Below are 11,426 nucleotides of genomic sequence, written 5' to 3'. Positions count from 1 at the left end.
ACACGTACAGGAACTGCGCGATGTGCTCCACCGAGGGGCGTGAGATGTGGTTGTGCGACAGATTGAGCGATCCCACCGGTTTGATTCTCCGCCAGCTGAGGTGTGTCGTGTGTGTGTGTGTGTGTGTGTGTGTGTCGTGTGTGTGTGTGTGTGTGTGTGTGTTGTGTGTAGTGTGTGTGTGCGTGTGCGTGTGCGTGTGTGTGTCAGAGGTTGCCGACAGAAATTTGGGTGGACGGTTGCGTACTGCGGCGAAGAGGAGGCAGGCCTGCTCGTCGCTCACCGAGCAGCCGGTGAGGTTGATGTGCTCGAGGTACGTCGACGACAGGCACTTGATCAGGACCGTCATCTGACCGAGAACAGAGAAAAAGAATGAAAAGAGAGAAAGAAAAGAGAGTCAAGAAGAAGAAGAGGAACGCGCAAGGCACGACGTGGATCTGGGATTGGTACCTGCGGCGTGTAGAAGGGGTTGTTGGAGAGGTCGATGCTGGTGATCTGCTGACGTGTCTGCAGCACCTGCAGCACTGCCGACACACCGTCCTGTTTTGCCCAGTTATAATTGGGAGAACGAAGGTGTGGCCCTGTGTGCTATGTGTGCGGTGGTGCGTGTGCGGTGGTGTGACAGACCTTGGAAAGAATGTTGTCCAAAGTGAGCGAGCGAATGTGAATGGGCAGTTTGGAGACCACGGAGAACAGGCTGTCGTGCACGTTGCGCTTCCCTGTCTCCCCGTCAAGCATTATATCAATATGTATATATATATATTAGTAATATAAGAGAATACAAACGCAGTCGCAAGCTGGCCGTACCGGAAGTATTGCGGAACTCGAGGTTGGTGAGCGACGGGTTCTTTTGGCAGATTTCAATGTACTCCAGCTCGAAGTCTGCATTCGCACATAGTGCCCCACCCAATTGTTTTAGTTACCAACACGACACACGACACACACACGCCACAACTCACGCCACAACTCACGACGTGTTGCCATGCGAGCAACGTTCGTACCTCCACCGAACTTGCAATCAGTGATGTTGAGCTGTGTGGGCACACAGTAAATAAAACCAATAAAAAAAAACACAACATGTGACGATATGTGAGCCGCACACATTCAAATGAGGTTTTCCTCAAGGAGGCGGCTCCGAAGTGGTCAGACGCGTACCGTGTTGAGGGACGGGTAGGACTTGAGGAGCTTCTGGATGGCGACGTTGAAGGTGAAGCGGCGGTAGATGTTGTTGCTCGGGATGTAAATAACTGAGGGCGGCGAGGTCTGGCCCGTCAGCCCCTGCTTCATGTACCGGTACGCCACGATCAGCTTCTCACCTGCACACCAAACATTGATATTAACCACATATCAATTTTTACATATCAATCAATGTGTGTCGTGTGTCGTGTGTCGTGTCGTCGTGTGTCCGTGTGTCCGTGTGTCCGTGTGTCGAGTCGTTGGTCATGTCGTGTCGTGGTACCGGTGAAGGAGAAAGTGCGGGGTCGGTGCAGCTTGGCGGCTTGGGCGGACGAGAAAAGGGCCGGCGCGGGTCCGGCGCTGGAGGCCGCCTGCGTGGCCAGCGAGAAGGCCGACGCCAGCTGCGCAGCCCCAACCCCCGGGGCGCCCGCCGACGCAGCCGACGACAATGACGAAGCTGTCGACAATGACGATGATGATGACGTCACGCTGGTGTTGCTGTCGACACTGCCCAGCAGCGGTGGTGCCATCTCGATGCGCGGGGATGTGGGGGGCGAGGCCAGAATGGCGGCCGACAGGGCCGAGGCGAGCGTGGCCGGGTCGTCGTCCTCCTCGCGCTCGTCCTCCGTGTCGGTCTCGGTGCTGTCGTCGTCCTTGAAGCCCGCCCGCTCGAGATCGAGCTTGGGCGGGGCCGGCGGGGCCTCGGGCTTTTGCATGAGCCGCGCCTAAAAGAGCGAAATTTAATGAAATAATGAAATAATAAAAACAACGCTAACCAGCGTATGATGTAGAGGTACCCTATGCAAGGACTTGAGCCATTCGAGCTAGAATGTAAGCCACGACACGACACGACACGACCAACGACACGACACACGCGCAACACGACACACACGCGGTCAGCAAAAACATGTAAGGCCACATGCGTGGGGAAAGGTGATTATTGTGGCGGAGGGTTACCCGCTCGGTGAGAGTGGCCGAGGCGAGGAAGGTGGTGGGCCGCTCGGGGTGAGTTATCTGGAAACAGTAGGCCGCCGACTTGGTCGCCCACTCATTCACCCTGGGTCGGGTTATGTTGGTCGCGTTGCGCGTTGCGCGTGTGTGCGGTGCGTGCGTGTGCGGTGGAAAGGCTGCAGCGTGGCGGCGCCGTACCTGCACTCGAGCGTCACGTTGTCCATCGCGATTTGTCCCACCGGGCGCAATTCCTGTATGACGGTGGGGCGGACGGTTGTGGCGTCGGCCAAAAAAAAGTAGCGCGTGTCAGCGTTGGGTGGGGCACCTTCTCTCGGCGGTAGTAGCACAGAGCAGTTCGGCCCAGGACCTGGTAACGCCCCCAGAACGAATATGTATGATTTCAATCAATTCATCAATAAATAAAATAATAAGAAGAATGATTACATAGGAGCGGGTGGGTAACGTACAAACCAGTACTTCTTCCACTCGCCATTGTGCTTCCTGATGAACAAGAAGCCCTCCTACGATGCGCGGAACATCAAAAAGGAAAGATTAAAAGAGTGTTTTAAAAGGGAATCAAAAAACTTGCCAAGTGCGCACCTTGGTGGTGTCTACGAGGACGACCGGCAGAGGAATCCTCTCCAGCGAGGGTCCCGAGTGCAGGCCCGGCCTATCCATCGTCTTCCTTTCTTTTTCAATTTATCTGTAATTAATTTGTATTAATTCCATCTCGGCATGCCACGCATACCAAGATGACAGTTGCAGCCTTCGTGCACGAAAACTACAACAAGAGACAAAAGCAAAAATCAACGACAACCATAATGGGCGAGCATCTGGTATCTGCTGTGGGTGGCGCGCTGACTGCCGCCCTTTCGCACGTTACTTCCTTCCCTTTGGGTTCGTACTCCCTCCCTCCCTCTGTGTCACGATTTATTTAAATGCAAGAAAGTAATTTGAGCCATTGGGAATCAGATGTGCTGAAGGTGAGGGCACAGGTGGGCCGTAGCTGGCTGCCGTTGGGCGAGGGCTTCCGGCACGGCCTCGCCGCCAGCCTCGTAGGCTGGAGCTTGCACGGTACCCATAAATTATTTTTCAATTATTTATTCTTAAAAATAATTATTTATGGGGACTAACTTTTCGCTATTATATTTGCATAATTAAAAAAATTATTTAAGTAAATATATTTATTAGCATAATTAATATAGTAATTTGATAATATAAGGTGGTGCCAAATTCCTGGGGTACAACATGCTGAGGGAGGAGCTGCACGACGTGCTGCCGTGGGGTCCGTCGAACACGTACCTCTTTGCCTCGCTCACCGCCGAGACCGTCGCCACCCTCCTCCTCGCGCCCTTCCACACCTGCGAGGTTCGTTCACGGCGCCTCTGCCTCTGCTCCCGCGTCGTCAGTTCTGTTTCCGTGTGCGGTTGCGCGTGTGCGTGTGCGTGTTTGACCGGGCCGTTGATTGTGGTGAGCAGGTCAAACTCGTGTCGGATCCGCTGTTTGCGCCCAGCCTCATCGCCGCCCTGCTCAAGATCATCCGACTTTCCGGCGTCCGTGGGTATGCGCTTTATTTTGTATTCTTATTTTTTTTATAAATTACTTTTCTATTTTAATATCAAATGTATCAACTATTATTTATATTTTAATATTGTCAGGCTGTTCGCGGGGCTTCCGGTGCTGCTGTTGCGTCAGCTGGTGGCGGGCTTCTGCAAGTTCCACCTGTTCGAGAAGTGCGCGCGTGCCTCCTTCAACTACCTCGAACCAGGCTACGCCAAGGACCGAAAGATCAAACGCGTACGCGCTTGTCTCAATTCTTATCTATAATCTATTTATCTATTTATCTGTTTTCAAAACTTAATTATTTATTCTCTTGGCTCCTCCAAGTACCACCGAGTCGCGGGCGTGCTGTTTTCGTCGCTGGTCACGTCGGCGGTGTGCGCCATCGTCAGCAACCCGTTCGATGTCATCTACACCCACATCGCTGCGTCCCCTTCCCCGCTCAGCGTCCTCGATGTCTACGCCCAAGTAGGCCTTACCGGTACCGACATGGCCTGTCCTGTGAGCGTGTGTCGTGTGTCGTGTGTCGTGTGTCGTGTGTCGTGTGTCGTGTGTCGTGTGTCGTGTGTGTCTTGTTTGTGTGTTTGTGTGTTCTTACGCGAGCGACGGCAGGTTTGTTCGCTGGCGTGGGATACCGAGTGGCATCCACCACGCTCAACAATTTCTTCATCTGGTATGTCGTACACACTCACTCGCTCTCTCTCTATTTCTTTGTAGAACGCCAACCAGCTATCTCAACCCTGGGTTTTCATTCTTTGTCTCTTTTTTTGTGCAGGGTCTACTACGATTTGTTCAAGGAGCTCATTGCCATGTGATTGACATTGGCGCAGGTAGAAAACGCCAATAAACAAGTTATTTTGCAAACCTAAACACTTTACTGCCTGCTGAGGCGCTTGTAGGTGTAGCTTCACAGTGCAGCTCCGTCCCTTGAGAAAAGAGCCTTGAAGGAATTTATGTGCAAGTCTCCTACTTTACTACAGCACATCTTCGGCCTCCTTGTCTGAGAGGGGCTCAACATCCAGCACCTCCTTCTCCTCGTCGTGGTGGTGGCGCTCGCTCTTGTGGTGGTGGTGGTTCTCACTCTTGTGCTCCTGCTTGTCGCCGTTGTTGTCGTGGCAGCAGGCCTTCTTGTCGGCAACTGCGTCGGCGGCGGGCTGGTGGTGCACCACCGCGTGAATTTCCTCCTTCTTGGGCGCCTCCTCAGCCACATCATCCACGTGCTGCTCCTTCTTCTCCTCAAGCAGCTCCTTCTCCACATTCTTCTTCGTCTGTGCTCACCCACACGACACACGACACACGCGACCACGAGCATTGGCTGAAGGCTGCCACGACACGACACGACACGACCAACGACACGACCAACGAAAAGCGCAAACAACGGACCGACTTGCCGAGGCCGAAGGGGAGAGAGGCCTTGAGCTCGTCGATGGCGGCGTCCTTGATGGCCACGGGATCGAACTTGTCGGCCACCTTGGCCCACTCGAAGGTCTCGTACTGGTGCACCAGGTACGGCACCGTCTGCACAGGGAAAGCCAGAAAGCGAAGCGCGAGAACGAAGAAAAAAAACGAAGAAAACGAAGAAACGAAAGAACGAAGAACGAGAAAGCGATGAGCGCAAGACTGGGGAATTGTAAGGTGGCGGGGGGCTGTGGGACGACGACGTGCCTTTTCGTAGGGCGGCAGGAGGGCGGCAGTGGCGACACCACCGCTGAGCAAGGCCAGACGGAAGGGCAGCCTCAGCACTGCGTGAAAGAAAAAGCGAGAAAAAGGAATAAGTAAAATAATAATAATCAAATATTATAATAAAAAGTAGTGCGGCGAGTACCTTTCCTGGTGGCGACGAGCGTCAGCACGCCAGTCGTCGCAGCGAAGGCGATCTCAGGGCCCAGCTTCTGACCAGTAACTGTACAGAACAACATATAACACACGCACACGCACCACCGCACACGCACACGAACACGCACACACACAAGTCAAAACAAGGAAGTTGGCAATTGGGGGAGGAGCATTGAATCACGCACGCAGCCAGTAGTATCGGGTGGCGAAGTGCTTGGTGGTGCCCCACTTGTGGTCCAAGTCGGTCTTCTCCTTGAACGACTTCCACTGGCCCTGTAGCGGCAACCGCAACAAAGTAATCAGCACTACGCCACGTGTGTGTGCGTGTGCGGTGGTGCGTGTGCGGTGGTGGAGAGAGGTACGCAGGCGTCGGCGAGGGTCTCCTGGGCGGCGATGCGGACGGAGGTGATGTAGGGGCGCAGGAACGTGCCCTTCTCCTCCTCCCACACCTCCTCCCACTGCTGCTGCGACACCACCGGCGACTCCTCGGCCTCGACCTCGGCGGCGACGGCCTCCGGCTGCTCCTCGTCCACGGCCACGTCCTTCTCTGCTCCCGCGATAATAAAGTTAAATGATTATAATTTATTGGGATTTTATAAGCGTTGAATGGATGTAAATTAGAAAATAATGATAATAAGTAATAATCTAAATGGGTACCGTGGGCGTGCACGGAGGGCAGGCTGAAGCGGGAGCCGAGCATGGCAGCGCCACCGCCGGTCGCTAGCACGAGGCCGGCCCGACGCGGCTGTACGGCACAAAGATGGTCAGCCAAAACAAGTAATTGAATTTAATAAAGCCCACTACAAAATTGGCAGAACGGCTTGGAGGAGAAATCAAAATCAGAGAGGTGCGTACGGTCACAGTGAATTGCGAGCGTGCGAGCTTCATCTTTGCTTGTGTTCGCCGTGGTATTGTAAATCAAATCAAATTTTTTGTTTCTGCTTGCGTACGGTTGGTGCAGCCCCGGAAAATTGCAACGAAACAGCCGCAACTCTGAAGAATTCGAATCATAATAATTAAGATTGAGAAAAGGGAAGGGGGCAGGAGAACACTCTACCAAGAGAGGTGCATAATTTCTGTATCAAGGGAATTTCGGTTCCCCTCCACCACAGAGACCTGGTTGGCCCACCTTCTAAGGCATCACATAAACAGGAACTAGTTCTCCCTTGCCACTTCTCTTTCTTTCTTCTTCTCAAGAAAGTGTTAGAAACTGCCCATGGTGCTGAAGTGCAGGCATGAACCCAGCTGGACTGTGAAGTGGCTAGGGAGAGGCCATCCATCTGCCTCAACCACCATCCACATTCATGAGATTAGCAGCCTGCATTACCTGTTTCACCTCCCCATCCAGCAGTCTGGTCAGGTGCATGTGTATTGGTGCCAGTATCATGGTGAGCCAGCTGTCCTCAAGATCTATCCCAAGAGTGTCAGGGACTGCTACACTGCTGAACTCTGTGCTCTTAAGTATGGTATTCCCCCCACCCCACTTTATTCTCACCATCCTTGATGTGTTGGGGGTATGGGTGGGCATGTCCATAGGGCCATCAGGGAGCACCCCAATATTCTTGGCCTGCTTGTGACCTCTTTTCCACAGCTTGTCCTCAAGAATGAAGAGATGGACCTGGAGCAGCTGTGGGAGATAAGGTCATTCCTGCCACTGGAGGCCATCTCACTAACACTGGGCTATCCTTGTTTCTCACATAGACATGACATGACATGACACACCATAGGTCTTGCCCTCAAGGGGTGGGGTGCTTGAGCCCAAGCTCTGTGATTTTGGCATCTCTGCCTACTCTGTACCCAGAGGCCAACATCTTCTACAACAAGGCCAGTGACATCCACAACATTGGGCTTGTACTGGTGGAACTTCTCACCAGCAAGGTAGGCTCCTCCCTTCCTCCCTCTCCCCATACCTTACCACTGGCTGCTACCATAAGGCAGACTTCTCATCCACCCACATCCCCTGTTTCCCCAGAGGGACTTGGGCAGACCCCCACCTGGAGTGGCCCAAAGAGATCATGATGCTCCTAGAGAAGATGCTATTGTGGAAACAAGTCATGACAGACCCAATCTCATTCTGCCAGAGCTGGGGCTGGGGAGGTGAAAGGAGGATAGGAGAAGGATGAACCCAAAGCCTCAGAAGGGGAAAATTAGACATGGGGCTGCTATTGGCCTGAGGCCAGGCAGACCATCCCATTGGTGGTCAGTATTGCACCACCAGGATTGGCCTCCCACTGTGCAGGTCTCCATGTGTCCCTTGGGTGGTGAGACCTTGACAGCCCAAGTGGCTGACTCCTTGTGTGCTGTCATGATGCAACTGGCCTTGTGTGGTGAGTGTGATGACTGGGCGGCAATCCAGCCCTTTCCTGTGCATTGTGTGCTTGTCTGTGGTGGTTGAAGGATCCTGGTTGGTGCTGCTGATGAATATACATTCCTTGCTGGCTGTGAGGACCAGTGGAGTCCTCACTTGGCCCAGCTTCAGTGTGAGTCGAGGTTGAGCCAGACCCAGGACCAAACGCCCCACCCAACGGCGCCCACACCCGACGCCCCCCTCCTTCACCCCCCCCCACACCAACGCCACCGTCGAGCCACCAGCCCCACCAAGGCCAACCACGCATCAGCCTCAACCGCCAAGACCCCCCCTCGCCCCACTACCGCCACTGAGCACCCGAAGGACCTTCGGCCACGCGGCGACAACGAACGCACCAGCCACCCTACCCCTCGCCCCTGCACACGGCCGCGTAGCGGACCCGACCCCAGCACGCCTACCGATCGCTGCCCTACCCCTCCTACTATACGACGCGTCCTTTATTTAGTAAGACACACCTGTGCCCATCCCATCAGACGTGAGCCCGCCACGGCGTCAGTCCCTGCAGTCCTGCATTGCTCCTCGTCTACAATAATAATAATAATAAAAAGAAGACTAAAATTGAAAATGATTGTAAATCAAAACAGAAGATGGACGACGCATGGAGTTCATCGAAGAAGGCGCCAGTCTGGACTGGCGGCGAAGGCGGTGGCGCAGAGGCATTCGCGCAGGCCGTATCCGAGATGGTGAACCACAAGCAGGTCTACGACATGCTCGAAACTCAATCCCAAGTGTACGGCCCATCTCAATGCGCACAAATAATAATTAGATATAATAATAATTAGATTCTTTACACTGATTGGATTCATTTTTTCTTTTTACGATTTTAAAAAAACTCAACATTCGTGCCTCATCCAGGTACAAGTCGCTCAAGACGTCGCAAGAGTCGTTGACGGCCTTCAACGACTTCTCGGCCACCCTCTACCGCAACACACACCGGTGCGTGTGCACGCCTCGCTGCACGACACACACCGCACACGCTCCTCTCCCAAGTCTTACCATCTACGGGCGGTGCGTTTCTAAGGGACTTTGAGCGGCGCACGAAGATGATCAAGGACATGCAGAAGGACCTCGAGTATATCTATCGCAAGCTCAAGTACTCTCACGACGGCCTGCCCCATCACAGCCCTGACCTCCGCACTGACCCAAACCTGTGTGCGGTGCGTGTGTGTGGTGTGTGTGTGGTGTGTGTGTCGTGCGGCGTGTGCGGCAGGTTCTTGAAGGGGAAGGTGGAGGAGGTGACGGGGGTGCCGCCGGACGTGGTGCGCGCCACCCTGCGCGAGATGGACCGGGCCAAGGCCGCCTTCCTCGGCGAAGAGGAGGAGCAGCCACCGCAGCGGAACGACGACGAGGAGAAGGAGTCGGAGCCCGTCGGCACCACTCCGCAGCAGCAGCAGCAGCCACCACAGGCGGCGGCAGAAGCAGGAGAAGAAGCGAAGCGAGTACCTGAAGCCGAAGCCGAAGCTGAAGCTGACGATGGCGGAAGAAGTGTGGAAGTGCAGGGGGACGACACGCCGGCGGAGCAAGCGGTGAAGGTGGAGGTGGTGAAAGAAGAAGAAGAAAAGAAAGAAGAAAAGGAGAAGGAGGAAGAAGAGCAAAACACAGAAACGAAGGGCGAAGAGGGAGAAAAGAAGGTGGAAGAGGTGGTGGAGGAAGAACCACAAACACCGCCTCCCGCTGCTTCATCGGCGACGGCAACGTCATCTGCCGACCAGGAACGGACGTCGGCGCCGTCCGAGGTTTCGCTGTAAACAGCACCGTGCCTCAATTCCACACAATACATTTACAAAACATACAAAACACAACCGCGCCAGGGTCTGATGGATGGATGGATGGGTGGTCGTCTGTCTGGAGACATCAGCTCTTGGCCGCTGCCGGCTTGGGCGCAGGCGGTCCGGGCGGCGGAGGCGGAGGCGGCGCGGCCGCCATGGGCTGTGTGTCGTGTGTCGCGTGTCGTGCGTGTCGTGTGTCGTGTTTGTAAGGCCAAGTGTAAAATGGGGGCGTGGACGAGACACGCACGATCTTAGCCAGCTCCCTGGCAAGCTCCTCCCGTCTGTTCTTGTCCGGATCGTTCCGCATGATGTGGCTCTTGCGATCGTCTGTCGTGTTGTGTGGGATCTCCTCCTGGTCAGTTGGGCCAACATCATTGTCCGGCGGGCGGATGGGTGAGGGGAGTGGGTACGGTCGATGGTGATGACGAACTCGGGGCAGAAGCCGGCCTTCTCGCCCAACTGGAGGTAGCCCAGCTGGTTGGAGGCCACCAGTACGTCGTTCACCACCCACTGGTGGCTCGAGTGCTGCGTCACATGCAACCGTTGTTGCTATGCAACTCTACAACTTTTGGTTGAACGGAAAAGAAAAGAAGAGAGCGCACCGTGTGCCCGTAGCCCCAGAGAATGACCGGCGGCTTGAGCAAAGACTCCCATTCGGTGCCCACACCCACTAAGCGCAGCCGAGAAAGAAATGCGATGCGAGTCAGCCTGGCACAGAATCCTACCAGTACCAGGAGGTCAATGAGGAAAGCGAAGTACTGATGTTGCCGGGCTTGTGGTGGGTGAGCACGACGACGGCCTCGCCCGCGGCCTCGGCCTCGGCGATGGCGGCCTTGAGCCAGGCCACCTCCTCCGCGTGCCAGCGGTTCGTGTCCGCCGCCCGCAGCGTGCGCTTCTTCGGCTCCTCCTCAGCTGTGCTCATACACCCCATTAGCTCATCGCGCGTGTGCGGTCGTGTGTGTGTGCCGTGTGTGCCGTGCGTCGTGTGCGGTGCGTGTCGTGTCATTGAATGCAGAGCAGTACGGGAAGCAGGCGTTTCGGGGAACATGATGAGCGAGTAGTCGTTGACGGTGGCCTCCAGGTGCCCCAGATAGAACTCCGGGCAGTGGTTCCATAGGGTCGTCCCCAGCACCCTCACCTTGTGCCCTGTTCGCGTTTTCAGCCCACCAGAACTCACACACGCACACGCACACCGCACACGCACTCGCACACGCACCACCGCACACGCACACGCACACGCACACGCACCGTTGTCGTTGAGGAGCACCGAGCTCATGTGCAGAAAGTGGAGGTTGGCGATCGAGCTACAAAACTGCGCGATCTCACGGTTCACCGTGTCCCTGTGTGTCGTGTGTGTCGTGTGTGTCGTGTGTGTCATGTCATGTGTGATATGACATTGGAACGAAGACCAACCACTCACAAGAGTTAGGCCGAACAGGAGACTGTACGGTACCGATCGGAGCTGTAGTATTCGTGGTTGCCGGTGATGACGAACACGCGCTCGAATCGCGCCGCCTGCGCCTTGAGGAATTCCAAGTAGTCCTTCTTCCGTGGCTGGCCGATGTCCTGCGAGATGATCCTCAAAACTCAGTCGACGGTCGTGCGTGTGCGTGCGGTGGTGCGGGGGGGGAGGGGGTTTCGGTGAAAGCAACTCCCTTAAAAGGGAATCATTACCTTTTGCCTTCACCAAAAAGAAAGACTCTCAAATAAATAAAAACAAAACGTGATTTTTATTATTATAAAATCAGAGGAGAAGAAGAGAGTGAGCA

At 54.8% G+C, this 11,426-nt stretch overlaps 4 protein-coding genes and 1 pseudogene across 4 annotated transcripts in view; 2 read left to right on the top strand and 3 right to left on the bottom strand.

The window, feature by feature from the left end:
- The window catches only part of ACA1_300520 (uncharacterized protein), a gene marked incomplete at both ends in the record, with an annotated part of 6,764 nt that extends 3,962 nt beyond the window's left edge, over positions 1–2,802 (bottom strand). Inside the window, 12 exons of the mRNA XM_004340429.1 lie at positions 245–346; positions 448–513; positions 625–716; positions 805–879; positions 999–1,029; positions 1,153–1,313; positions 1,457–1,898; positions 2,131–2,230; positions 2,323–2,375; positions 2,450–2,491; positions 2,592–2,645; positions 2,725–2,802. Of these exons, the coding sequence (XP_004340477.1) occupies positions 245–346; positions 448–513; positions 625–716; positions 805–879; positions 999–1,029; positions 1,153–1,313; positions 1,457–1,898; positions 2,131–2,230; positions 2,323–2,375; positions 2,450–2,491; positions 2,592–2,645; positions 2,725–2,802 (1,296 nt within the window). The remainder of the gene's footprint in view (positions 1–244; positions 347–447; positions 514–624; positions 717–804; positions 880–998; positions 1,030–1,152; positions 1,314–1,456; positions 1,899–2,130; positions 2,231–2,322; positions 2,376–2,449; positions 2,492–2,591; positions 2,646–2,724) is intronic.
- A 143-nt stretch (positions 2,803–2,945) lies between these two features.
- On the top strand, positions 2,946–4,499 carry ACA1_300510 (carrier superfamily protein; the record flags this gene model as incomplete). The annotated part of the gene is made up of 8 exons (XM_004340428.1): positions 2,946–2,960; positions 3,120–3,198; positions 3,347–3,492; positions 3,603–3,685; positions 3,783–3,921; positions 4,012–4,165; positions 4,297–4,357; positions 4,460–4,499. 8 exons carry the CDS (start codon positions 2,946–2,948, stop codon positions 4,497–4,499), a joined length of 717 nt encoding a protein of 238 aa, XP_004340476.1.
- Positions 4,500–4,658: 159 nt separating this feature from the next.
- Positions 4,659–6,408, bottom strand: ACA1_300500 (uncharacterized protein; the record flags this gene model as incomplete). Its single annotated transcript, XM_004340427.1, is given in 9 exon segments — positions 4,659–4,952; positions 5,068–5,178; positions 5,195–5,202; positions 5,346–5,426; positions 5,510–5,587; positions 5,706–5,793; positions 5,883–6,067; positions 6,178–6,265; positions 6,376–6,408. The coding sequence occupies 9 exon segments, from the start codon at positions 6,406–6,408 to the stop codon at positions 4,659–4,661; spliced, it is 966 nt and encodes a 321-aa protein (XP_004340475.1).
- Positions 6,409–8,475: 2,067 nt separating this feature from the next.
- ACA1_300490 (uncharacterized protein) lies at positions 8,476–9,636 on the top strand (the record flags this gene model as incomplete). Its single annotated transcript, XM_004340426.1, has 4 exons — positions 8,476–8,618; positions 8,744–8,824; positions 8,910–8,981; positions 9,099–9,636. The coding sequence occupies 4 exons, from the start codon at positions 8,476–8,478 to the stop codon at positions 9,634–9,636; spliced, it is 834 nt and encodes a 277-aa protein (XP_004340474.1).
- A 106-nt stretch (positions 9,637–9,742) lies between these two features.
- The window catches only part of ACA1_300480, a 2,714-nt pseudogene continuing 1,030 nt past the window's right edge, over positions 9,743–11,426 (bottom strand).

Source organism: Acanthamoeba castellanii (genome assembly GCF_000313135.1).
Source record: "Acanthamoeba castellanii str. Neff unplaced genomic scaffold scf7180000083092, whole genome shotgun sequence".
Lineage (NCBI taxonomy): Eukaryota > Discosea > Longamoebia > Acanthamoebidae > Acanthamoeba > Acanthamoeba castellanii.
The sequence above is the reverse complement of the archived record's forward strand: the minus strand, read 5'-3'. Positions and strand labels throughout refer to the sequence as shown.